The 26794-nt window shown below is 43.3% G+C and overlaps 2 protein-coding genes across 2 annotated transcripts; both read left to right on the plus strand.

Moving 5' to 3' along the window:
• The first annotated feature begins 6752 nt into the window (after positions 1-6752).
• Positions 6753-10975, plus strand: LOC114705591 (BPI fold-containing family A member 2-like). Its single transcript, XM_028887512.1, has 4 exons — positions 6753-6883; positions 7460-7567; positions 8549-8701; positions 10864-10975. Exons 1-4 carry the CDS (start codon positions 6753-6755, stop codon positions 10973-10975), a joined length of 504 nt encoding a protein of 167 aa, XP_028743345.1.
• Positions 10976-16872: 5897 nt separating this feature from the next.
• LOC114705592 (BPI fold-containing family A member 2-like) lies at positions 16873-25737 on the plus strand. Its single transcript, XM_037204461.1, has 10 exons — positions 16873-16923; positions 18320-18445; positions 18771-18780; positions 20454-20595; positions 21076-21243; positions 21592-21609; positions 22258-22410; positions 24465-24546; positions 25129-25192; positions 25657-25737. The coding sequence occupies exons 2-10, from the start codon at positions 18335-18337 to the stop codon at positions 25692-25694; spliced, it is 786 nt and encodes a 261-aa protein (XP_037060356.1). The 5' UTR covers positions 16873-16923; positions 18320-18334; the 3' UTR covers positions 25695-25737.
• Positions 25738-26794: the final 1057 nt, after the last annotated feature.

Below are 26794 nucleotides of genomic sequence, written 5' to 3' on the forward strand. Positions count from 1 at the left end.
TCATTGGGCCTATGAAGCATGTGCCTCTCCTGCTCACCCATCTCACAGACTCAAGAAGAGACATGGTCTAGCATGAAGAAAACACATTTTCTGTCTGCAATAAGGAGTCTAAGTCACAGGCTCATGGATGGCAATAAACAATATCTCCCACTACCCAGGAGGTGAGTGTCCACACAACCTCCTTGTTTGTCTTCTTCCATATGTTCTTCAATTACAAAAATCTGCCAAAGTCCATCAGAGAATAAAGCCATTATTAAGAACATGAAATAAAGGACATCATTTCAGGACTTGGATTGAGCTATAATCTAAGCCAGACTGAGTCTATGAGTTTTAATTTTATATTCCAATTTCTCTTGCTTCTTTGTTTTATCCTGTCAAACTGAGAAAGCTGGATTTCTCCCTCTTTGCCCAGAGCCATTCTGCCCTGTGTGTTCTTACAACATCTACCTGCTGTGCAATGGCAATAATTGGTCACAAAGCAACACTATAAACATGTCCAATATCAAGGTAAGAAAGATGCAAATTATTCAACCAGCTTTGATGGCTCAATAAAGAAGAAACACTAACTATCCACAGCATAGTTGACATGATCACACTTATTTTCCTTGTTTATTTTCAGTGTTCCTGGAATTTACTGATCTGAGCAGTAACCTTGTGGGGGAGCATAAAAAAATTATCTGTGTATCTGGTATTAAATTCATGTACTTGAGTCAGAAAAGTAGGGGGAGTTCTTTTATTGACAGGAAACAGCATCCATTCATAGAGTCTGGGTCTGCCCAAGAGGGATTACAAGGTCATTCAAAAGCATAAAAGGAACATAGAAAGGATGGGCAGAATGATTTGGGAGCCACAATTCTACCCTACTTACTGCATGACCATAAGCAGCTGTCTTTACCTCTGTGTTTCCAAATGATCAAATGGACTAGCCTAGGCAAACACTATGAGCTTTCCCACCAGATCATTCTGTTAGTCGTCCATTCTGGATTCTTCTTACAAGCTCACAATGAACCCACCACTGTATGTCAGCTTCAAGTTCCACAACTCTGGGTCTTAGTGTTTATACAAGGTTATAATCCATCACTACCACTCAAGCATGTTCTGTGACCTTTGGGTTGGAGCATCTTGGCTAATCTTAGATATTTTCTTTGGAGTGTCCTAACAACATCCTGATATGAGGACTTGCTTCTAATCCTGTGACCATTATATAAGGGCCACTGTGGCCCCAGAATCCCAGGAGACTGTGCAGAGAAAAAAAGTATTTTGAGTGCATCCTCCTCCAAACCAGTAAGTACCCTCCCCAATGTTAACCCCACATGAGGGTCTTCAGGATGCTTTGGAGTAAGAAGCAGAGGGAAGGTGTTTTTTTTGTGATAGGGAAGTTTTGCCTCTAACAGATTTGAAGACATAGATGATACTGTGTCTGACTAATGACAATCTAGGTTCATGATTCTGTTGATTGTTCAGATTTTATTCATCAATGACTTGTCTCGGTGTATAAAAAAAGGCTTCCTCCTGGAGTCTAGGTCAACAGTGACACAAGCCATAGCTGTTTCACTAAGGACAGTGTGACCCCAAGCTTGGTGTAGCCTGGTATTGGGAGCCTTGATCTGTTCTCGGGGGAGGGGTCTGAAGCTGACTTCATGGAAGGGTGAAGTTTCCCTGAAGCAAGAGAACAGATTTAGGTAACAAATCAAGGAGGAAATATGTCTCAAGCTGAGAAGGCTGCAAGCACAAAGGACCTGAGTATAAAGAGCTTGGGTCAGCTTGTCTTTCTAAGCCTCACCCCTCCACACCCTTGCTGTGTCTCTAAAGTTTCTCTCCCTCCCAGCCTTTGCCAGTTCATCTCCAACACAAATCTAATGTTTTTCCTCAGTATGTAGGTGTGTCTATTATTTTTAAATTCACTATACAAATTGGTGGGTTTCACTGGGGTGTTTCCTACATACTTAGTTTCTCTCTCCCTCTCCCTCCCCTGCTCTCCTTATCTGTCTCCACCCCTTCCTTATCTCTACCTCCTTTTTATTTTCATGTCATATGAATTCTTTGTTCTCCTTCCCTCTCTTCTCTTTCCTTAGGATTTTTTATTCTCTCATTGTCTCCTTATGTTATGACCTCACATATATGACCTCAGCACATTTAAAAACATATGTATATATATATATATGAATATATGTATATATATACAAATTTAAACCTCATTTGTACAAGACAGAAAATGGGACATTTTGCCATTCTGACAATGGATAATCTTATTTAGCACAATGACTTCAAGCTCCATTCATTTCCCAGAAATGGTTATTTCAATTTATTTATAGCTGAACAATATTTCCTTGTGTACTTGGCCTCAATGGTGGCCATCTATCCTGCTTCCATTTCTTACCTATTGTGCACAGAAGCACATGTGTCTTGTTGGAAGGTCAAGTGTGAGAGTGACAGGTGTTCACTGTGGATTCTTGTTTCCTTTTCTTCCTCTATGACAATACAGGTGTCAGGACCAAAGATGTTCCAACTTGGGAGCCTTGTTGTCCTTTTTGGCCTGCTCACTGGGACCTCAGCATCACTTTTAGGTAGTATTGGCACTAACCTGAATAATTTGGACATTCTGAATTCTGTGTCTGGAAATGAGTCAGTAAAGATGCCACCAATTAGTTCCAGAAGTGACCCTAATAAACACGATACCTTCAATAGCACAGGTTACTGTGAGGGAACAGTGTTGTCCATTATTAGGGGCTTACTGAGAAATGTGCAGCCTTTCACTTCCTATCATTCACTCATATTTTTAGAAATAAACAATGCATTGAGATCATATCCTAATAGACTCTTAACTATGTATGCACAGGATAAATTCTTCAAAGTGAGATTTCAAATTTTCTAAAGTTTGCATTTTAAATTATTTAAACTGTTGACAAGTATTTCTCTGTCCAATTTCTCTAGCAGTGTGGGGGAACCTGTCAATCATACTACTCCCTTGCATGAACCAGGATACCTTTAACTGGTTTGCCATTATCAGAGATGAGAGAATGTGACTCATCTCACTTTGCATTTCTCTAATTCTAACATCCTCTCATTTTTCACATCTTTACTACTCATTTACATAGTTTAACTAAAATGTTATGTCAGACTTAATAACATATGTTTCTGTAATTTTCTTGACCTTTTCTTATTAATCTGTGTTGACTGGCTGGAAATGAAGAGCACACCTGGCTTAGTTGTCCATAAATTGCCCACTGTGTATTTAATGGCACCTCTGCATTACAGCCCACGAGACCAGCTTCCAGGCGGCAGCAGGGCTTCAAAGAGATTGCCACAGAGTAGGGAGACTTTAAGACTTTTTCTGTCTGAGGGCCTTTTAGAAAGAGAATAAACTCACATGCATTCTGATGTTCACTTTCTTTAATGTTGAATCTCTCTCTTTGTTCTACACATTTATTTATATGTATAAATATATATGTGTGTGTTTGTGTGTGTTTGTGTGTGTGTGTGTGTGTGTGTGTGTGTGTATGAAAATCTTTCAGGCAATATAAAAGTTACATTGGAAAGTTACATTTCATTTGATAAGAAAACAGAATCATCCAGACAACACACAAGTAATAAATCTCAGCTTCTTAATTGGTGGCGCTGTAATTTACATCTCCAGCTGTAAAGAGAGAACCAGTTATTTCATTATGTAATTAAAGAAATAGCCTTATAAAGTATTTTTAAGGAATTATAAAGGTAAACTATTGAAGAGTCTGAAATAAGAAAATTGTGCAATATATTCTATATTTCTAAGTGAAATAAACTTCTTTTTGGTTTTTCAATAATAGACATTTTTTAAAAAACACTTCATAATTAACAGTCTTAAAAATGTCAGTTTCTTTGGGGCTTTGATTGTTCATGGAGAAAGGGACTGCAGCAGTGCTGTGGGGCTGGGAAAGCACAGCCAGGAGAGGGTGCAGCTGGGAGTCCCCCTCCCCCAATTGTATGGGCTGTAAGGTGAAGTCGGGGGCATGGTGCCAAGATAAGCTTACTCAGCATTCTCCAAGGGACAGCAGCATTAAAAGCATTTTAAATCTTAACTTGGATTTTTCTGTCCTGTGTGTGACTTTAGACCATATAAAAGGAAACTTGCAGCTCTTTCTCAGGGCTGTGAAGTCAGATTATACTGTGTAGCCCTGGCTAGTTAGAAAAAATTTCCCCTCCGGAGTCTCTGAACAAAAGCTGTTTGTCCCTAGTCCTCAGTGAATCGTTCCCTGTCCCTCACACAAATTTCAGGACCCAACATAAAAATAGTTTGCTCAACTTTGAGTCTTGTATCATAAAACTGAGATTTGGATTTGTGCAGAGAGTTAATTACTGTCCTAGATAACAGCCAGACTTAGCAAGATGGTCTGGCACTGCAATTAGATTGTTTTGTACCTCTAACCATGGTTCAACAAATCAGACAGCTGGCTATATGGCCTTGTGAACTAGACTGCTTTCCTGGGAATGTTTATCTAAAAACTCACTGGCATGGCACCTGGCATAATCTGAACTTACTTTGAGGTTTCACTTTGGCTAATAGTATGAAAGCTGTCTTATTAACTGGAAATACAACTATTTTCCTATGTCAGCCTGAGCTGTGGTATAAAATAGGCTCTAAGTATCTCACAGTTCTCATGGAACAATAGGCCTATTTATGAAGCATATTTTTATTTATCAAAATTATACAGCTTAAGAAGGAATCATCTTCCTGACAATCCACAGACACAAATGTGCCCAATAGATGTAATATATATTCATGAGGAAAACACACTTCCATATAGTCTGTGGGGAAAATCCCAAAGCTATTTAGGGGAAATTTGTAATAACACATGAGCAAATTAAAGACAGAATCAATCAATAGTCAGTGTCCGTGGCCTCACTGTCCATGCCTTGTGAAGTTTTCCCATGAGAGAATTACTCATCTGGTGGCTTGACACCTTGAGTATAGTTGCCATCTGCTATACTATGCCATGGACCTTGGCGCCACTTTTCTCTGCTCAAATGAGCTAGGCTAACTGACAAGCAGTTCTGACAGGAACAGGAAAGCTCTGCCCACGTTGCCTTCAAACCTTGTCAGTGTTTAGGTAACTATCATATATTAAAAAAGGAGCCAACCTCTCAACACAGCTGGGGAATGAGAAAAGCATAGAGAAGGGGGTGTCAGGTTAAAGGTTCCTAGGAGTTGTGTGGTGAGATGGAGCTATCTAAGCAATGCTAGCTAAGGTGGCCTTGTGTGCATCATAATAATGGATAGATCCTGTTAGCACAGACCGAAGATGCAGTATTGAAATTACATCTGTTTTATTAAAACTGTTTTTAAGATTCATGTGTATGTATCTGGGTGTGTACACCTGTGTGTGTGCCCCCAGAAACCAGAAGAGGGTGTCAGATGCCCTGGAGTTACAGATGGTTATGAACTGTCCATCAAGAGTGGTGGGTCCTAAACTCTAGTCTTCTGCCAAAGAAGCAATTACTGTTGAGCCAATTCTCCAGTCTCACTGCTGCATTGAAAACATAGATCGTATATGGTCATACTTCAATACTTTTCTTTAAAAAACCCAAGAACACTTGTCTAGTTTTGTATGTATGTATGTATGTATGTGTGCATTATGTATGTATGCATGTATGTACTTCAAACAGCCTAATGGAAGATGTGAAACTTTTAGACAGCACTTAAAGATACTCAACACAGAACAGGAAAACATTCAACAGAAAGAAAGGTTAGTCCTCATAGCTATATGAAATTACTTTAAATAACTTTAAAATAATTTAACCTGAAGTTAAATAATTATGATATTTAAATTATTTTAAATAGATAAATACCACTAAGTAAATAAAGCTGAAGGATGAACTGAAACATCACTGTACAAGTGAGACAGAACAGTTATGACATCACGATTCTAATCTAAACTGCATTCCACTCAAAGAAATGAAGCAGATTACAAAGTGTGGAGAAATTAAAAGGCAAAACTGTTTTACAATCAATATTTTAAAGTATAATTTTAAGTCATGGCTCATTTTAAAAATAGGGGCTTTTGTTGTTGCTGTTGTTGATTCATTCTGTTTTATCTCTGATTAATAATTTCTTTGTATCACAGTAGAGACATTTTCTACATAAACATCCCTAATACATCACACATGCAGTCTGGTACGTGACACCTATTCTATGCATTTCCCAGTTGCTCTCTGAGACCTTCTATTAGGATAATATCTCCTGCTCCAATGTCATTTTCTCTGGTCCTGACACCAAGCAGTGATGTTGGGACTCCTATTTCCCACTTTCACTGATTGGAGCAATATTTGGCTTCTATGCTTTTTTTCCTAATTCTACATTTTTTCGATTTCTTGATTTATTTGCTCAGGTGTTTGACTAAGTTTCTCAAACTCATATAACAATCTCATTAAGAGGATCAGATCTTCAACTCATCCCTGAAAAACGGGCATACACAATACATTTCCATTGCTTGGACAATTGCTCAAATGTTTTTGATAAGTGATCATATTAATATGAAGTCAGCCTAGAAACACTGCATGAGTCCAGCTGTGTGGCCACAATTCCTAATCTTAGGAGTGTCAGGTTCCTCTTCTGTATAATGGAGATGGTGGCAATCCTTTCTCACTGAGCTCTGACAGAGACTGAATGAAACACCTCAGGGAAACTGACTTCTCTGAGACCAGGAGGATCGGAGCTCATTCGCTAGTGGTGCAGGGACTGACTGATGAGTTTTCTGACAGAGTTCTTTCAGAAGATGAATGTGCCGGTCAGCTTCATTCAGGAAATTGAGATACAGGACAAGACAATCAATTACAGATTTGAAGTATTTTTGATCTCGCTGGATTTCGACAGATTTAACTTCTCTCTGTCTCTGAGTGATATGACGTAAGTTGGTGCTTCTTTGATTTCAGAAAAGGGACTACCCCTCTAGGGAGGCCAGTACAATGTCAAAGACCAATGAATAAGCCTTGTCTCATCCACAGAGCTGAGGAGTTCCAAGACAAGACACATTAGTGCTTTAGTAAGTTTGAGGCAGAGCTACAGATCTAGTTAGGACAGTTCACACATCTGTTTTTCTAAAATCTGTAATTTTAGGCTCAAGGTAAATATTCCATTTGTCCCCATCTCCACCTGCATCGTGGTATCTAAAGCCTTTCTCTAAGAATAATATTTTCTTTCTTCTAATTTAGCCAGAAGTAAAAGTCCAAGTTCCTTCGAGGGACAGGAAACTGGAATCCATACCCCATTAGTCCCAAGCAGTGGCTTTCTAGAATCTTGAGTCACACAGTCCTGGATTCAAGTTCTGGATCTTCTGCCTATTGTTTCCCTTTCTCTGTGACTGTCCTTGAGAATGTAAAGGCTCACATTTTTGAACAGGATCTAGAAATGACAGGAGGGTGGTGCGGAGACTTGAAAATACTGCAGGGGGAATGACTAGAGATTACTTGTGGTTTGGGCCAGAATTCGAGTCGAGGAACTGAGAACCCAGAATTTGCAAGCTGGCCTGTCTTCCAATGGCAACGACACAGAGATGATGATGTCCCTGGCTGTGGATGCTTCTGTGCTTATGTGAGTAGATGTCACTTGGATTTAGAGGGTGCGGTGACCTGAGTATTTTGAGTAGGCACTTCATTCCCAGGTAATCCATGACCTCTGCCCTCCGTTTCCTAATCTGTAAAAGTGGAGACCCTCTGAGGCCTAAAAACCCTATATTTAAAGTATTCTAATGAAAACAGGCCACATTAAATCTCCTTCAAAAGAATGTCCTATGCAACATACTTCTCTGTGTGTGTTGCATGTGTGTATATGTGTGTATACAGACTCATATATGTATTCACAAATTATGGCAGAGGTCAAGGCAAACATCAGAAATCTGCCTCAATCATTTGCCACATTAATATTTGAGATATGGTTTCTAATAGAAACTAGAACTCTAAGATTATGGATAGACTAGATAAACAAGTAAAATAAAATTAAAAAATTTTAATTTAAAAAGAGAGATAAGGAAATGACCAAGTCAAGAACCTATGAGACTGGGGGTATATTTCATGGAGAACACTTGTCCAGTACATGTTAGAGCCTGGCTTCTATCATCAGCAGTGGGAGGCATAAGGCCTGTATAAAGTCCATGCACTTAAGAAACCATGAGCTGTGAGATCCTAGGGTACTTACTTAACCTCTCTATGCCCAGTTCCCCTCACTCTGAAAAGAGTGCGATTTATCTCCTAGCACTGATGTAATGACTAAATGGATTAAACCACGTATAACACTTGAAATGAACACAGGTGATTTGTGTCACAAATGTTAGCAATTATCCTAATTTTTAGTCTAATGCCAAGTAAAAAGCTCACATGTGCTGAACATGCATGACCTAGAGAACTCTAATACAAATGCGTACATTTTGTGGCGAATAGGTAGCATGTTGACATTACCCAGATGTTACTGACAATGCCTTTAGACACACTTCATTGCATCCACTCAGGAGATGAAAACCAGGGCAGTCTGCAAAACCTTCTAGTCCTGTGTTCAGTGTGACTTTTATTTCTGCAGGCCTGATGATAATCCCAGGGACAACACCACCATTGCCTTGGAACTCAAATGTTCATTAATGGTTGAAAGAGAGAGCCAGAAGAGCCTGCCCTATGTGACCATGTGGAAATGCTCAAATGAAACAATGAAGGACATCTCTGATTCATCAGGCAGGTAAGTCTCATCCATCCCAGCAGCCTGGGCTCTCAGGGAGGCTTTAGGACCCGACTTTAATCCTGTTCCCACACCTGGGAAGCAGCATGGTGGAACACACAGTCAGACAACACTAAAGATCAACTCTGTCTCTACTGTCAGCACTGTCACTCTGCAGCTTTTGAGGCCTCAGTTTCCACATCTGTGCATTAGAACAGTAGAGACCCGGACTTCTCAGCTTCTGGGATGAAGACATGAGAAAAGACACATGTTTAGCTGAGAGCCTGGAACATGCTAAGGGCTCAAGAGCCATGAAATCCACACTGAGTCTATGTACTGTTCCATTACATTGCTGAGGCAGGAGAATGGACCTTTCCAGCCATAATCATGCATTTGCTTACAATATCTTTCACCTGGGTCAATGTGCCTTGTGCATCTGAGGATGTTAACATTTATATCCACCCTGAGGTGAAAATTATTTGCTGCCATGAACCCTAGTTGCATGAAATACTCTCTGTGCTTTGCAAAATTCTACAGTGAGATCTTGCCATAGTAATCCTGGCATTTCCTATGACTGATCTCTGTTGATCTGCAAAATCTGCATCTTTAATTGAATGCTTAGAAAAGAATGTTTGCCTCAGGCACAAGGTGAGGACTGGTGATGCTACCCAGTGTCTAGGAGAGGAAACATCACCTGCTGGCCTAGCGCTGGGGCTGGGAAACCTTGGTCAGGAATGCAGGGATGGCCTCTGTATCCAGTCTTGATAACCATGCCCTGAGGTCACCCATGCTCCCTCTACCAAAAATCTGATCTCAAATCAAAGACAGGAGCACAGTTTTGTTGGCATGTAATAAAAGACCTGGGTCCTGGTGGACAATGCCCTGCCAAGCAGAACCAGGAAACTCATGTTGCTCCTCTGGGTTTGAATCCCTATGACCATGAAGACTCTCATGGACACTCTCCTCTCACCTTCCTTTAAACACATTGTCTTAAGGTTTGTGCCTTAGACAAACATTTTCCTTAGACAGGACCTTGGCATGGAAGTTGTGTTTATGTGAAACATCTCTCTCCTTACTCAAACTCACTGAATCTGTTCACCTTTCAGGGCTTTACTAGCTTTCTTCTCTTTTTCTTATAAGAATAACCTCTTGTCTTTCAGAGCACTTGTCTCTGTTGTCATTGTGTGCACACACATTTTGTGATAGGGTCTCACTATACAGCTCTGGTTGGCTTCAATCTCAGAGAGCTACCTGCCTCTGTTTCCTGCATGGTGGGGTCATAGTTGGGGGACACCAGACCAAATGTCACACTGTCTATTTAACTGGACCTTTTCTGTAAGGAAGGAATGGGTGTGTGTGTGCGGGCACACATGCGCATGTGTCAGTGCCTGGCGCTCACCAAGTAGGCTAAGCCTGCTGAGGAGTCTCCCTATCTCTGTCTTCACTGCTCTGGATTATAAGTGTTTGCTCTCACCTGGCTTTTCTTTCTTTCCTAGTTAATAAGATCCTAGGGATGGAACTTGGTCCTCGTGCCTACCAGGAAAATAATGTGTGGACAGAGATATGTCCCTGGCCCCCTTTACTAATTCTGCTAGTCAAATATCTGCTATGTGATTTGGCAGGCATTGTACTCAGCTCACAGAATGACTTAGTGAATACACACAGGTTCTCTGTCTTTTTAAACATATCCTGAGGACAAGGTAGGCAGGGGAGTCTTTGGTTTATCAGTGAATTCAAGGGAAATGAGGAGACCTACACAGACCATCATACTTAGCAGAACACAAGGACAGCAAACCCTCCGTTCAGGGCACATTCAGGATGGGAACCTCAGGGGATAACAACTGGATGAGAGTTGAAGGGGAGGAGACAACCTCAGTGAGACTTGTGTATGAAGGAAGTTAAAGGTTGAATTTTTTTGCCAGGTGCCCAAGGCTCATCCTGGTGCTGTGTAGTTAGGGGCTGAGTGAATGGTGCTGTGTCAGGGCTGTGATGGACACCCAGGCACTGAGGAGGCAGCTACTTAGACATGAGCTGCTCAGATGCTCAGTGATGGTCCATACTGACATGGGCCACTGGGCAACAAAAATGAGACCATGGAGCAGAGATGTGGCTCACCTGACCTCCAGAGGACTCTCAGTCATGCTGAAATATTAACCAAGCTTTGTAAGTCCCTTCTTTTGCAGACAAAACGCCATGGTGGACAGCATCATAGACAGAGTATCTAGCTCCTCGACAGAGAGAGTGGCCCTTGTGATGAAAAAACAGCTGAGTCCTCCAGGAGCTCTTGGTACCTAGAGCCTGTTACAGGCAGGAGAGGTATCTGTAGGTGTGGCTGTGTGCTCAGGACACTGTCTCCTGTGAGATGCAGATTTCTATTTGGGAGGTCTGTGGGCACCTACTCCTCTTCCATAGCTGGGCTGCAGAGAGAGGAGGCAGAAATCACAGATGATTCCTTGAGCTGTTACCACATCCATCACCACCTGTGCCCTTTAAGCTAATGTTTCATGTAATCGTAATCGACACAATTTTATTAAATGACTGTTGAAGCACCTGTGAATGAGAATCTACAGGAAACTGGGAATTGGAGCTCCTCAAAGGCTTAAGCCTTCTGAGGGGCTTGAATTTACAGGGTTCAGGAATTCAAGGTTTAAGGAGTCTGGGGTGTTATGGTTCTGGATGCTAGATCTCCAGATCCTGAAATTCTGACATCCTGAGGTGGTGGGTACTCAGCAGCCTGGGACAGCTATGGTTCTGGCTGCTACAATTCCATAGTTCCAGGTTGCTAAGGTTTACTGTTCTCAGGTCCTGGAAATGAGCCCCTCTGTCTGGGGAGGGTGGAAAGTGTGTTGTCAGCAAAGTCTCATCTGTTTTCCTCCTGCCTCTCCCTCCTCCTTTTCTACCTTCTCTTTGCCTCTCAGATATTTCGATTGAGTGATGCTCTTTTCAAACTGCTGACTCAGGACATCCTCTGTAAGTCACACCCTGGGCACTGGGAAGCCTTTCATGGCCCAAGACCACAGCTGTGGGAGGGACCCAGGCAGGGACCTTGCATCCTGACCAAGGCGGCCTTTTAGTTTCTCCTCCCCTCCCTGGAGGCCTCTTTTGAGCCCTTTGCTCCCCATGATTGACAAGGTAGCTGGGGCAACAGACCCTGGAGGTGACCCTTCTATGGAAATGTCCCTCTACACAGTACTGCTGTGTCTTGCACACACTACCTCATTGGATCCTCAAGAGAGTCTGCACAGCGGGTACTGTCCTTGCTCACCTTGAGGTGAACAGTGACAATCCTGAGGTCATATAATTGTCACAGAACAGGCTGGGGGGAGGTAACAAGTTGGAAGGGTTCTCCGTTCAATTTTCCATGGCAAAGACTGAGGCTGATCTTGACTTGGTTCCTTCAGCTGATCTACTGATGGAAGAAAACCAGTCTCCATCTGAAGAGGAAGGAGCAGAGGAAGGAATGTCATGACTCAATGCTGGTTTACTGTCCTCGTTACTTTTCTATTGCTGTGACAGAACAACATGACCTAGGGAAATTATAAAATAAAACACTTAATATGGATATCACAATTCCAGGGGTTTAGACCATCAATGGTGTGGAGCATGGCAGCAGACAGGCAGGTATGGCACTGGAGCAGTAGCTGAGAGCTTATATCTGGAGATACAACTACCAGACAGTGAGATTGGGAAGAACATGGCTTTTGAAACCTCAGACCCCATCCCTAGTGACACACATCCACTCACAAAGCCACACCTCCTAATCCTTCCCAAGCAGCTTTCTAACCTGGGGACCAAATATTCCAATATATGAGCCTATGTTGGCAGTTCTCATTAAACCCCACAAGTAGACTCTGCAGCTTGTCACAGCAGCCCATCAGGAAGCCAAGGCCAGGCTTAGGCTTCTGTCACAAGACCAGAGAAACTCAGATGTGATCCTGAATCCAGGCTGAACTCTGACATTGAGTGTACATCCTGAACCCTGAGCCTGGATCATGACCCCAGTTTGATTCTCAAACATTTTACAAGAAGTTAATGACTGAGCTCTAACTTTGTGCACAGACACTTGACTGTGTGCTGAATTCTGCACCCTGACTTGGGCATGGCCTCTACTCAATCGTTCCCCATCTTCCACTGCTCCAGAAGAAGGGATGAGGAGGGGTTTGAGTCAAGTGCCATATCTAGACCACAAATCCACAGCTGCCTCTCTTTTCTCCATGGCTTCAGCCATATTGGGCATTGGGCAATGAGTGAAGACAGCAGGGCCAGGCCAGTTCGTGTCCAATCATTGTCTGTGAAAGCCAGCTCCCACTGTGGCTGTGACAGCCAGTGTTCTGAAGCCCTGTGTTCTCATTCCAGTTGATGCCCTATGGCTTCATCTGACTTCCTGTGGCATTTCTCTCCTGAAAGTGAGACCACCATCCACACAAGATCTGCCTGAGCCCACCTGTAGGATCCTCCCTGACTCTCCTTCCCTCATGCTCTCCACACCTGCTATCATCACCCCATCATTAGAATCCTAACTGCACCCTGGTGTGTGGCTTGTTCTTGCAATAGGAGTTGTTGGCAGGGTGTGGGGAATGTGTGGGGTGAGATGGCCACTGAATGGCTGAGGCAGATGCAGAGCTGGAAGGGCCATCAGGGCACACCTTACAGCTCTCCTTATGCATGGAGTTGCGGAAGCCTGGAGGCGATAGCCACACAGTCACTGTGACTGTACAGGACCCCAACCATCCAACCACACATGCAAAAGTACATATTGGCTACTTAGATACGACATCCAGGAAGTGAACAGGGTCATGCTGAGATACAACCTCACCAAGAGCTTTGCCATGACACCTCAATGGTCCTGAGGCCTGGTGCAGAAGGAGGACCACCCTGTTCTGTGAGACCCAGGAGCACAGACAGACAGACTCAATGGCTTCTGGAGATTTTCAGTGAGAAATTCATCCCACCACACTTATATCCCAGCCATTGTCTCAAATAGAAAAGTACTTTACATTCTAAAAAAATTCCCAGACACAGAGAGGCTTGTTTTTTCCAATGTGAACTCAGACCTGAGATGCCTGTGTAGAACTCGACATTCTTCCAGTGAACTGCAGACCTGAGCATGTGCCTGTGAGAACTGCCAATGCTGCTCCCTGTAATGTAATTGCAGACATTACTGTCCTCATGGGCACAGTCTGCCCAGTGTGAGGACAGTGCTCTGTAATGTAACTGCAGACATTACTGTCCCCATGTGCACAGCCTGCCCAGTGTGAGGACAGTGCTGTGTAATGTAACTGCAGACATTACTGTGGGCCGTGTGCACAGCCCGCCCAGTGTGAGGACATTCACATGTGTTTCCCACCTATTTTCTCTCTACATGAATAGCAGGGAGGGGAGGTGCACTTTCCAGTCTCACTTCAAGAGAAGGAAGAAGCTCCATCCCAGGTCATGTAGCCAGTCAGTGGGAAGAGTGAGGATTTGAACCCATGTCCTTCCAGTCCCAGCGATAGGCCCTGAACAGACCACTGCAAGTCCCTCACAACCCTCACGATGCCCCAGGCACTTACCTGCCCATAATGCCAGGGAGATCCAGGTATAAGACGTTCACCCATGTAACAGCTGAGACAACTCTAGGCAGGCCCAGCAACAGGCTTGAGGTCACAACTCCAACTCCAGGACACACAGGCTGTGTTCCTGGGCTGTGAAAACCCCTCTTAACAAGATTTCAGCGTGACCCTTGGCTTTGTGTCCATAACTGGGTACAGGCTTTTCATGAGTTTGTTGAACATGGTGGTAGGCATACAGGAAGAGGGTCTGCATACAGAAGGAAGTCATGGCAAGGTGACAGCAGGGTTCTGACTACCTGAGCTCCCAGAATGACAAGGTCATAACTCATAATGTCCTTTGCTACAGTCACCTCAGTTTAAGGACAGGCTCTCCGGGCTTACTGAGTTGCAGTGGCCCAGCTCTGTGCTGTCCCACAGCCCAAGGCTGAGCGTCTCCCTGTGTCTGTGCTGCTCTGGCTTGACTTGGGCCCAGGGCTTGGGGACTAATTCAAACAATGGGGCCTGTGGAAAACAGGAAACAGGATGGACAAGCCTAGGAACAGTCCTGCCCTGCCAGCTGGCCTTAACCTCAAGCAGGTGGAAGGATCCAGGTAGTGGATTTCTTACTCTGTGTGACCTTAGCAGCAACTGAGTGTAAAAATCCTCTTTCTTCTAATGGAAAATGAGGCTCTCAAACTAACCCCCTGACAAATAACAGGCTCAGTGAAGAAGTATGTCTAACCTGAAGCCCAGAAAGCAGCAAATATCTGCACCTACTCTCGGGGAGTAGTGGAGGGCATGCATATTGCTCACTGCTGCTGCTGACCCCCCCCAGGCTATGTCCTGGAACAGCTACTTCTGTGTTTAGTGCCTAATCATCTCAGCAAAGTCCCTTCCTGTCTGAACCTCCTTCAAGGTCACTGGGAGAAACAACAAGAAGAATCAGGACAGCTCCTGGTGACAAATAAAGGACAGTGGTCATTGCCAGTTGTCTACTTATAGAGGACAGTGCTTCTGCATTCCACGCTGTGAAGGGCTGTGCACATGAGCCCCAGGGTTTGGAGGTGGAGTTGGGGCTCTGAAATGCAGAGTGGGGCGAGCTCACCAAATGTGAGATGGAGGTCAACCATGAGTCCTATTGTCCAGCTGTTTCTGTCCCTGATATCCTGGAGAGGTACAACAACTTTGGTCATAGTCTACAATCTATTTAACCTAAGAAACATCAGTGTTTTATTTTTGTTTGTTTCTATTTATTATTTTGTGTTTGTGTGTGTATGATGCTCATGTGTGAGTGCAGGTACATATGTGGCCATGTACCTGTTGAGATCAGAGGATAACTATCAGGAGTCATTTCCTAGTTCCACATTTCTGTGGGTTCAGGAGAAAAAAACAGGCATCATTAGGCCCGTGAAGCAAGTGCTTCTTTCACTGACCCATCCTGCTGATTCAAGAAGAGACATGGGCTAGCATGAGCAAAACACACATTTTCAACCTAAAAGATGTCTTCCACGGCATAGGATTACTCTAGCTTCTCACCTATGGAAATAAGATACTTCTCTACCCATCTGGGAGGTCTGTTTCCACATACACCCTTGTCTGTCTTCATTCATAAAATTTTCAGTTCCAATTATCTGGCAAAATCTACCAGAGAATGAAACCAATAAAGAAATTGGTTCTTCTTTAAGAAATTAAGAAAGTTAGAAAAAAAGCATTATTTGAGGACATGGATCCAGTAACCCTAGTGCACATGGAGTCTATGAGTTACAAACTCAAATACTAATTCCTTTATCATCTGTGGTATAGTCTTTTAAACCAGGGGAGCTGGATTCCTCCCCCTTGACCTACAACCATACTGGCTTGTGCATACACACCTTTTGCCTTCTGTCCAATGGTAACATGTGGGGCACAGAGCCACACTATAAACATGTCTGATTTCAAGGTAGGAAGGATTTGAATCATTCAGTCATCCTTGCTGACTCCATAAAGAAGAATGACTACTCCACGGCAGCACAGTGGCCATATACCCACTTATTTTCCTTCTTTTATTTTTAGGGTTGCACTAATTTTCTGCTCTTAGAAACAATAGTCTTGCGGGGAGGGATTAAACAAAATCAAATATAAAGCTGCTTCAAAATACAGATGCTTGAGTCAGTGAGGTGGTAGGGAGATGTTACTATTGCCTCTTCACAGTATCCCTCACAGTGGATGGCGGTGCCCAGGAGAGATGATTAGGGCACTCAAATGCAGGGCAGGTAAATAGAAGGATGTACAGAGCTACTTGAGAACCACAATTCTACCCTACTTATTCTATGACCACAATCTAGTTACCTCCCCTCTCTGAGTATTCATATGATAAATGGTCTAACCTAGGCATGCACCAGGAGCCTCCCCAAGAGAACATTTCTTCCATTAATCCATTCTGGGTCTTCTTTTCAGCCAATACTGAACTGATCTCTTCTTGGCAGCCTCAGGCCCTTACTCTTGGCAGAAGTTCCTCTCCATCCATCACTGCCACTCAAGTGTTCTGGATGACCTTTGGGATGGAATATCTTGGCTAACCTTAGGCATTTTCTTTGGAGTCTCCTGAGAATGTCCTTGAATCTAGACTTGCTTCTCATCATGTCACTGCAATATAAGGGCCATTGTCACCCCTAGCAACCAAGGAGATTGTGCAGAGAAACAAGCATATCCGGTGCATCCTTCTTCAAACCAGTGAGTAGGGGCTCCCCCAATATGACCCTCCATATCAGGGTCTTCAGGAGTCTTTGGGGGCAAGAGGCACTGTTTGTGTCAGGGAACTTTTTTGTTTTGTTTTGTTTTTTTGAGACAGGGTTTCTCTGTGTAGTTTTGGTGTCTGTCCTGGATCTCGCTCTGCAGCCAGGCTGGCCTCAAACTCACAAAGATCCGCCTGGCTCTGCCTCCCAAGTGCTGGGATTAAAGGCATGCGCCACCGCTGCCTGGCTGGGAAATTTTGACTCTAACAAATTTGATGACATAAATGGTTTTGTGTCAAAGTGATGACAACCTAGTTTTATGTGGGTTCTGTGGACTGTTCCAAGTGTATTCTGCAATGACCTGTCAGTGTGTGGAGAAAGGCTTCTCACTGGAGTCTAGTCTCAGCAGTGACACAAGTCATAGCTACTTCTCTAAGGACAGTGTTGTCTCAAGCTTGGTGGAGCCAGGCAGTGGGAGCCTCCAACTGTTCTCTGGGGAGGGGTCTCAAATTCGCTTTAGGGAAGGTTTGAAGTTTTACTGAAGCGAGGCAACAAATTTAGGTTGCAATGTGCAGAGGAAATAGGTTTCTAGCAGAGAAGGCAGTAAGCACAAAGGACCTGAGCATAAAGAGCACAGGCTGGATTCACTTTGGCTTTCCAAGCCCTGCTCCTCCACACCTGGCTGTGTCTTGTAAGTTTATCTCTCTTCACCACCTTTCTTGTTCATCTCTAGAACAAGTCAACTGTTTTTCCTCAGTCATAATTGTATGTAGTTCTGTCTATTATTTTTAAATTCACTATCCAAAGTAGTGGATTTGCTGTGACTTTTTCTTACATACCTAGTTCCTCTCTCTTCCCCTCCCCTGCTGTCCTTCCCCATCATCATCCCCCTTGCTAATGGCTACCTCCTTCCTTTTACTTTCCTGTCACATGTATTCCTCACTCTCTCTTTACAATCTTCTCTTCCCTTAATATTTCTTCTTCTCTGTTCAAGGTCTTCTTGTTTGATGATCTCATAGACACACATTCAACACACATATTTATACACACACACACATACATACATACATACAAGAAATTTTAAACTCATTTTTACAATTACAAAATTGGGTAATTTTTGTTTCAGGTCTGGTTGATTTTGTTAAGCACAATGACTTCCACTTCCATCCATTTCCTGAAATTTCATGATTTCAATTTTATTTTTTCACTGAATAAAATTCCCATGTGCACTTGGCCTCAATTTCTTTATCTACCCTTGAGGGTGGTCATCTCTGCTGGTTACATTTCTTACCTATTGTGCACAGAAGCACCTGTGTCTTGTTTGAAGGTCAAGTGTGAGAGTGACAGGTGTTCACTGTTGATTCTTGTTTCCTTTTCCTCCTGTGATCATCCAGGTGTCAGGACCAAAGATGTTCCAACTTGGGAGCCTTGTTGTCTTGTGCAGCCTGCTCACTGGGACTTCAGCATCACTTTTAGGTAATATTGGCAGTGCCCTGAATAATTTGGACTTTCTGAATTCTGTCTTGGAAATGACTCAATAAAGGTGATATTAGATGGCTGATCCAAGGAAGAACAAACTAATCACTAAATCTGTAATTGCAGAGGCTACTGGGAGAGAGTGGTATTGTACTTAATAGGTGGCTTACTGAGAAATATGCAGCAATTCAATTCCTTTCCTACTCACTTATCTTTTTAGAAATAAATGCTGCTTCAAAGCAGAAAGAAAAAGGTGTCAGATCCAAGGCTACTAGGGGGTTATGTGGCGAGATGGAGCAATCTAAGCAATGCTAGCTGAGGTAGTCTTGTCTGCATCATTGTAACAGGTAGGTCCTGTCTGTCACAGAGCCAAGTTGCAGTATTGTAATTACATCAATTTAATTAAAATTGTTTTTAATGCTTTATTTTCATTTATGTTATATGTATCTTTTGTATATGTCTGTGTGTGTCCCAGAAGCCAGAAGAGAATGTCAGATTCCCTGGAGTTACAGATGGTTATGAACTGTCCAACAAGGGTGCTGGGAAATGATCTTTAGTTCTCTGCAAGAGCAGCAAGCACTCTTAACTCATATTGGAATGCCTTTTTTTTTTTTTAAAAAAAATGATGTCCATACATATGTATCACAAACAGCTTTAAAGGAACAAGTGAAGTTGTTCAACATTACTTAAAGATACTCAATACAGAATAGGAAAGCAGGCTACAGAAACAAATGCTAGTCTTCACAGGTGTATGATTTCAGCAGATGAAGTTGGAGGAATGTAGCTAGAGTTTTCCTGCCTTGCCCACAGTCAGGACAAATCTTTGTCACCCACCAGTCGCATAGCTGCTCAGACCCAACCAAGTAAACACAGAGACTTTTATTGCTTACAAACTGTATGGCCGTGGCAGGCTTCTTGCTAACTGCTCTTATAGCTTAAATTAATCCATTTCCACAAATCTATACCCTGCCACGCGGCTCACCGGCATCTTCACATGCTGCTTGTCCTGGCAGCGGCTGGCAGTGACTCCTTCTGCCTTCCTGTTCTTTCTTTTCTCCTCTCTGTTAGTTCCGCCTATACTTCCTGCCTAGCCACTGACCAATCAGTGTTTTATTTATTGACCATTCAGAGCAATACATTTGCCATACAGAACATCCCACAGCAGAGGATGAACTAAAACACCAGTGTATAACCATAGCAAAAACATATACAATATCACAATTCTAAGCCAGACTGCTTTACACCCAAATGCAATGAAATAGGTTACAAATGGTGGAGAAATTAGCAGGCACAACTGAGTTGCAATCAAAATTCTAAAGCATCTTGTTAAGCCATGGCTCCTTTAAAAAGAAGAGGTTGTTGTTGTTTCCTTTTGTTTGTTTCTGAGTTAGAAATTGTTTTGTTTCACAGTAGAGGTATTTTCTACTTTCACATTCTTAATTTTCACAGATGATATCTGGCACATGCCATTTATTTATTTCATTCCCTGGTTATTCTCTGAGAATATTAGGACACTCTATACTCCTGTTCCAATGTCAATTACTATGCCCTAGGACTGATTCCAAGCTGTTATTTTGTGACCCATATTTTAGATGTTGACTAGTTGGAGCAATAGTTTCCCTCTGTTTTTTCCTTTGTTTGAGAGTTTTCCATTTCTTACTTTATTTTCTTAATTGCTTGACTAAGTTTTTCAAACCTGTATGAACATCTCAGTAAGAGAGACAGATCCTCAAGTCATCACTGAAAACAGGCATACACAATCAATTTCAATTGCTTGGCATATTGATCCATTGCTTTGTTGAGAAACGCTCAACATATGTTAGTATAAAGTCATCCTGGAAACAGTGCATGGACCCAGCTGTATGGACACATTTCCTAACCTTAGGAGTCTTGGGTTGCTCTTCTGTATGATGGAGATGGTGGCAATCCTTTCTCACTGAGATGTTGCAGAGACTGAATGAAGCAGTGCAGAAAAACTGACTTCTCTGAACCAGGAGGATGGGAGCTTCATTCCCTGGTGGTGCAGACACTGATTGGTGACTGTTTTGACAGATGTCCTTCAGAATCTGAACCTAGATGTGGGGTTGCTTCAGGAAACCATGGATTGGTCGTTAGTCAAGAACAACATTCTAGAAGCATTGAACACACTGGACCCTGACAGATTAAACCTCCTTTCATCTCAGAATGGTTTAGGGTGAGTTGGTGCTTCTTTGCTCCCAGAAAAGGGACTACCTGAGTACCCAGTTTCAAAGACAGATGGATAAGCCTTGTCTTCCCCTACAGAGCTGAGGAGTTCTGAGGCAAGGTTCTTTAGAGTTTGAGTAAGTCTGAAGTGGTCTACAAGGTCAGTTTGGACAGTTTACACATCTGGGTTCCCACAGTCTGTAATTTCAGGATGAAGGTGGCTGTTCCATTTGTCCTAATATCCATTTGTATCTTGGTACCTAAAGCATTTCTCTAAGAATGACACTGTTCTTCTTCAAATACAGCTGGGAGTAAAAGTACAAGTTTCTGTCAAGGGACAGGAACCTGGACTCCACACCCCTTAGTCCCAAGCGTGGCTTCATGGAGCTTTGAGTCACACATTCCTGGGTTCAATTTCTGTCTCTGCTGCCTATTGTTTCCCTGGGTTAGTCCACTGCACCTGAGATTGCAGATGCTCACATTTCTGAAGAGGATGTAGTGAGGACAAGAGGGTGATGAGGAGAGGTGCAAATGCTTCAAGGATGAATGACAAGAGGGAACTTATGGATTTTGGCAGATTGCGAATCAACAAACTCAGCCTCCTGAACCTGCAAGCTGGCCTGTCTTCCAATGGCAATGGCATCGACCTGAAGCTGCCGTGGTTATGGATGCCTCTGTGTCTCTGTGAGTATGTGTTGCTTGGATTTAGGAGGTGGAGTGCAATATGGCCTATTTGAGTAGGCACTTAATTCCCAGCTACTCTTTGGCATCTGACCAAATTTCCTAATCTGTAAAAGATTGGATCCTCTGAGTTCTAAATCCCAATCTTTAAAGCATTCTAGTGAAAACATGCAATGTTAAGTAAATGAATGTTGTATACAATATGCTTTTGTGTGCATGCTACATGTGTGCACTTGTGTGTATAAAGTTTTATGTGCACTCACATGTGTTTGTGGAGTTCAGAGGTCAACATCATGAAACTGCCTCAATACGATGAGTATGCCAGGTTAATTTTTGAGATAGAGTCTCACAGTACTTAGAACTCATAGATTGGGGTAGGCTTCCTGGATGAGTAAAATACAATTTTTAAAGTTTTTCAATTTAAAATGAGAGGCACAGAAAAACAACCAAGTCAAGAACCCGTGCAACAGAGTCCCTGGAGATTGGGCGTATCCTTCACAGACAGCCCTTTCCCATATGTGTGAGTCTCTGGCCTCAATCACCCACACAGTGCGGAGGGGTGTTTGTATTCGATACACTTATGAAGCCATGAGCTGTGACAGTTACTTTACTTTTCTATGACCAGGATTTAGTGCTAAAAAAATGAGAGTGATTTATCTCTTAGCACCATTAAAATGTTTAGATGTATTAAACCAGGTATAATACTTTAAATTAATGCCCACAGGTAATTTGTGTTATAAAATATTAGCAATTAATTTTATTATTAGTCTTATACCAAGTGAAATCTTGCTTCTGATAGAGTTACATTGCCCAGAGAAGTTTAGTTTAAACATGTAAATTTTGTAGAGTACATGTTACATGTTGACATTACTGTTATGATGTTAACATTCACCATAGAAAACTTGAACTGTGTACACCCACATAGATGAAAACCAGTGCAGCCTGCAAAGCCTTCTAGACCTGTGCCTGGTGTGACTCTTGTTTTCTGCAGGCCTCTCACTGGCTTCATGTTCCATGTTGCTATTTCCTTCGACCTTTTAACTCCACTCACTATTGAAACAAATGCCCAGACCGGCCTTCCCACGCTGTCCGTAGGGAAATGCTCAAGTGATGCAGACAGTTTCATGACTTCCTTGGTGGGCAGGTAAGGCTCATCCATGTCAGCAGAGCTGGGTTCTCAGGGAGGCTTTAGTACCTCTGACTTTCATCCTGTTCCTACACCTGGGAAGCAGCATGGTGGAATACACAGTCAGACTAGCCTCATGTATCAACTCTGTCACAATTATCAGTGCTGTCACTCTGCAGCTTCATCTTTTGAGGCCTCAGTTTGCACATCTGTGTATTAGAACAGTAGAGATCTGTACTCATCAGCTTCTGGGATGAAGACATGAGAAAATACACATGTTTGGCTGAGAGCCTGGAACATGCTAAGTGCTCAAGAGCCATGATATCTACACTGGCTCTATGGACTGTTCCTTTTTACTACTGAGGCAGGAGGATAGACATTTCCTGCCATAATCATGCATTTCCCTATGGTACCTTTCAATTGGGTCAATGTGCCTCATGCCATAGAAGATGTTAACATTGCATCCACCTCCACTGGGAGGCAGTTGGTAAATAAGGTGCTAGCATCGGATCTGATTGTCCTGAAGTAATCTCTACCCTCTGGAAATTTCCTAGAGTGAGATCCTGACATCCTAATCTTGTCATTTTCCATCACTGATTCTAATTGATCCTCAAAATCTACATCTTTAATTTTGCATTTAATAAAGCATTTTTGGCTCAAACAGGGGTTGGGGGAGGTGATGCTATCCAGTGTCTAGAGAAGGAAACCTCACCTGTAAGCTTTGGTCAGAAATAGAGGGAAGGCCTCTGTTCCTAGTCTTGATAATCATGCCTTGAGACAATCCATCCTCCCTGTACCAAAGACCTGATATGATATCAGAGACAGGACCACAGTCTACCAAGCAGAGCCAGGAAACTCATGTTGTTGCACTGGGTCTGAATATCCACAACCAAGAAGACTCTCATGATACTGGTCTGCTCTCACTCTACTTTTGATGCACTGGCTTTTGTTCTGTGCCTCAGACAAGCTTTTTCCTACCATAAAACACCTTACCTGAACTCAATGTATCTTTTCATCTTTCAGGACCCTTACTAGATTCCTTCTCTTTTCTTATAAGAATACCTGTCTCTGTTGTCATTTTGTGCATATGTATTTTGAGACAAAGTCTTGCTTTAGAGCTCTGGTTAGCTTCAATCTCAGAGATCTACCTGCTTCTGTTTCCTGAGTGGTGGGGTCATAGTGGGTGACACCAGACCAGGCAGAACACTGTGTATTTAGCTGGACCCGTTCATTGTTTATGTTGTGTGTTGGGAGATGGGTTGTTTCTCTGTGTGTACACATGCACATGTGTCAGTGGCTAGAAATCACAAAGTACTAAGCTGGCTGTCTTCACCGCTCTGGATTATGAGTGTTTGCTATCAAATGGCTTTTCCTTCTTGTTTTAAAAATATGGCTACTAGAGATAGAATCCAGGTCCTCATACTTACAAGGCAAATACTTTGTGGACTAGGTTATCTCATTGCCCCACTTCACTCATTCTTCTAGTCAAAAATTTATTTTCCAGGCAGGCATTGTTGTGAGCCCTGGAGAAGGATTTGGTGAAAATGAGTAGGCTCTCTGTCTCCTGCAACATGCCATGAGGAAAAAGCAGGCAGAGGACTATTTGGTCCCTCATAAATTTAAGAAAAATGAGGATCCCTACATAGAACACCATACTTAGCAGGGCAGAAGGAGAGAAAATCCTCCCTTTAATAAACACTCAGGATGGGAACTTCAGGAGATAACTGGATGAGAGTTGAAGGGGAGGAGGCAACCTCAGTGAGACTTGTTTATGAAGGAGGTGAAAGGCAGATTGTTTTTTGTTCCAGTGCCCAAAGCTGAGCCTGGTGCTCTGCAAATAGAGGCTGAGTGAATGATGCTGTGTCAGGGTCATGATGAGTACCCAGGCACTGAGGAAGCAGCTACTTAGATGTTGAGATGCTCAGATGCTCAGTGGTGGTCCATTCTGATATAGGCCACTGGGCCACAAGCTGAAATGAGTCCACAGAGCAGAGTTGTGGGTCACCTGATTTCCTGAGGACTCTCTCAGCTATGCTGAACTCTTGACCAAGCTTTGCAATCCCCTTTTCCAGACGAAGCACCTTGGTCAACAGAATTCTGGATAGTGTATCTGGTCTCCTTACAAATACTGTAACAAGCCTGCTGCAAAACCAAGTAAGTCCCAGCTCTTTGCACCCAGAGCCAGGTCTCGTGGGGATCACAGAGGTATCTGTTGGTGTGACTGTTTGCTTAGGACACTGTCTCCTGTGATGTCCAGATTTCTCTTTGGGAAGTCTGTGGGCACCTCCTCCCCGCCCCCTCAGTAGCTGGACTGCATAGAGAGGAGGCAGAAATCACAGATGATGCCTTGAGATGTTTACCACATCCATGCCCCACCTGTCACTTTAAGATGTTTCCTTGTAATCAGCACACTTTCATTTAAAGACTGTTTGAGCACCTGTGAATGGGAATCTGCAGGGAACTTTGAATTAGGCTCCCCAAATTCAAAGGACCTTGAAATTCCAGGGTTCAAGAGTTTAAGGTTTAAGGAGTCTAGATGCTGGTTCTCAGCAGCCTGTGACATAGCTGGGTCATGCTGCTTCAGTTCATAGTTCTAGGTAGCTAAGGTTAACTGTTCTCAGGTCCTAGAAATGAGCCCCTCTGTCAGGAAAGGGTGGTCAGTGTGTTGTCAGCAAAGTCTCATCTGTTTTCTATCTCTCTCCCCTCTATTTCTCTCCATTTCTATCTGGCTCTCAGATATGTCCTCTGCTCCAGTTCCTCCTCAGCAACCTGAACGTCAATCTTACTCAAGACCTCCTTTGTAAGTCACAGCCTGGGGACTGGAGAGCCTTCCATGGGCCAAGACAATAGCTGTGGGAGGGACCCAGTCAGGGACCTTACATCCTGACCAAGTTGGGCTGTTGGCTTCTCTTCCCCTCATTGGGGCCTCCTTTGAGGCTTATGCTCCTCATGACTGTTGCTGGGGCAACAGGAATCAGGCACCCAGGATGTCAGGCCCTGGAGGTGGCCCTTCTGTGGTTATGCCCCTTTACACATCCTTCTGTCTCTTGTATGTACTACCTCATTGTGTCCTCAAGAGAGTCTGTGCAGTCATTACACACTTTTAGGGGCACTGTCATTACCCACTTTCAGGTGAAAAGTGACATACTTGAGGTCACAGAAGGGACAGAGTGATGAGCGGGAGGGAGGTAATGAGTTGGGTGGGTTTCTGTTCAATTTCCCATGGCAAATACTGAGGTTTTGATCTTGACTTGGTTTTTCCAGCTAATTTACTGACAGGACAGTTACCAGTCTCCATCTGAAGAGGAGGGAGCAGAAGGAGAAATGCTGTGACACCCGGATGGTACAGTGTTCTCGTTATTTTTTTTATTGCTGTGAGAGAACAACATGACTGAGGAAAATTATAATAGAAAGGATTTATTTTGGCATTACCAACTCAAGAGGGTAAGAGCTCATGACTGTCATGGTGAGGAGCATGACAATAGGTAGGCAGACATGGCACTGGAGTAGTAGCTGAGAGCTCATGTATTGAGACACAATCACCAGGCTAAATGAGCTAACTAGCATGGCCTTTGAAATTTTAATACCCATCCCTAGTGACACACCTCCTCTAACAAAGCCACACCTCCTAATCTTCCCAAACAGTTTGTCTAACAGGGGGCCAAGTATTCAAACACATGAGCCTATGGTGGCAGTTCTCATGAAACCCCACAGGTAGACTCTATGTCCTTGCACAGCAGCCTGTCAGGAAGCTAGGGGCAGGCTTGTTTTACTTCTGTCAGAAGACAAGAGAATCTGAACCCTGATCCTGACTCTGGGCTGAGCTCTGAATTTGAGTACACCCTGAAACCTGGGCCTGGATCAATAATCCAAACTCTGCTTGGGTCTTTGTTACTAAATGAATTTGGACTGAGTCCAAATTTTGAGCATAGACACTTTTCCTTGGCCTGCCTCCTGACACTGGCTTTGTGAGCAGGGCTTCAACTCAGTCTTTTCCCATCTGCCATTGTTCTAGAGGAAAGGATGAGAAGGGGTCAGGGCCAGGTGAGAGAACAAGACCACAAATCTACAGCTTTCTCTCTTTCCTTTCCATGGCCTAATCTATGCTGGAACTTCAGGAATGAGTGGAAACAGTGAGGGCAAGCTTCTGTGGATCTATTCAATGTCCAATGAAAGCCAGCTCCCACGGCTGCTGTGACAGCCAATGTCCTCACACCCTGTGTTCTCATTCCAGGTTAGTCCCCAGTGGCTTCATCTGACTTCCGGTGACATTTCTCTCTAGAAAGTGCTACTACCATCCACACAAGGTCTGCGTGAGCCCACCTGAAGGACCCTTCCTGACTCCCTTTTTCTCTCAGTGGTCTCCACCCTTGCTATCACCACCCTAGCATTAAAAACCTAA

This window comes from Peromyscus leucopus, chromosome 4 (genome assembly GCF_004664715.2).
Source record: "Peromyscus leucopus breed LL Stock chromosome 4, UCI_PerLeu_2.1, whole genome shotgun sequence".
NCBI lineage: Eukaryota > Metazoa > Chordata > Mammalia > Rodentia > Cricetidae > Peromyscus > Peromyscus leucopus.

Coding starts and splice junctions, on each gene's coding strand:
- LOC114705591 (XM_028887512.1), top strand. CDS start 6,753: ATGAATGTGCCGGTCAGCTTCATTCAGGAAATTGAGATACAGGACAAG. Junction 7,568..8,548: donor GTGGATGCTTCTGTGCTTAT/GTGAGTAGATGT, acceptor TTATTTCTGCAG/GCCTGATGATAATCCCAGGG. Junction 8,702..10,863: donor ATCTCTGATTCATCAGGCAG/GTAAGTCTCATC, acceptor CTTCTTTTGCAG/ACAAAACGCCATGGTGGACA.
- LOC114705592 (XM_037204461.1), top strand. CDS start 18,335: ATGTTCCAACTTGGGAGCCTTGTTGTCTTGTGCAGCCTGCTCACTGGG. Junction 20,596..21,075: donor TCATCTCAGAATGGTTTAGG/GTGAGTTGGTGC, acceptor ACATTTCTGAAG/AGGATGTAGTGAGGACAAGA. Junction 24,547..25,128: donor CAAGCCTGCTGCAAAACCAA/GTAAGTCCCAGC, acceptor TCTGGCTCTCAG/ATATGTCCTCTGCTCCAGTT.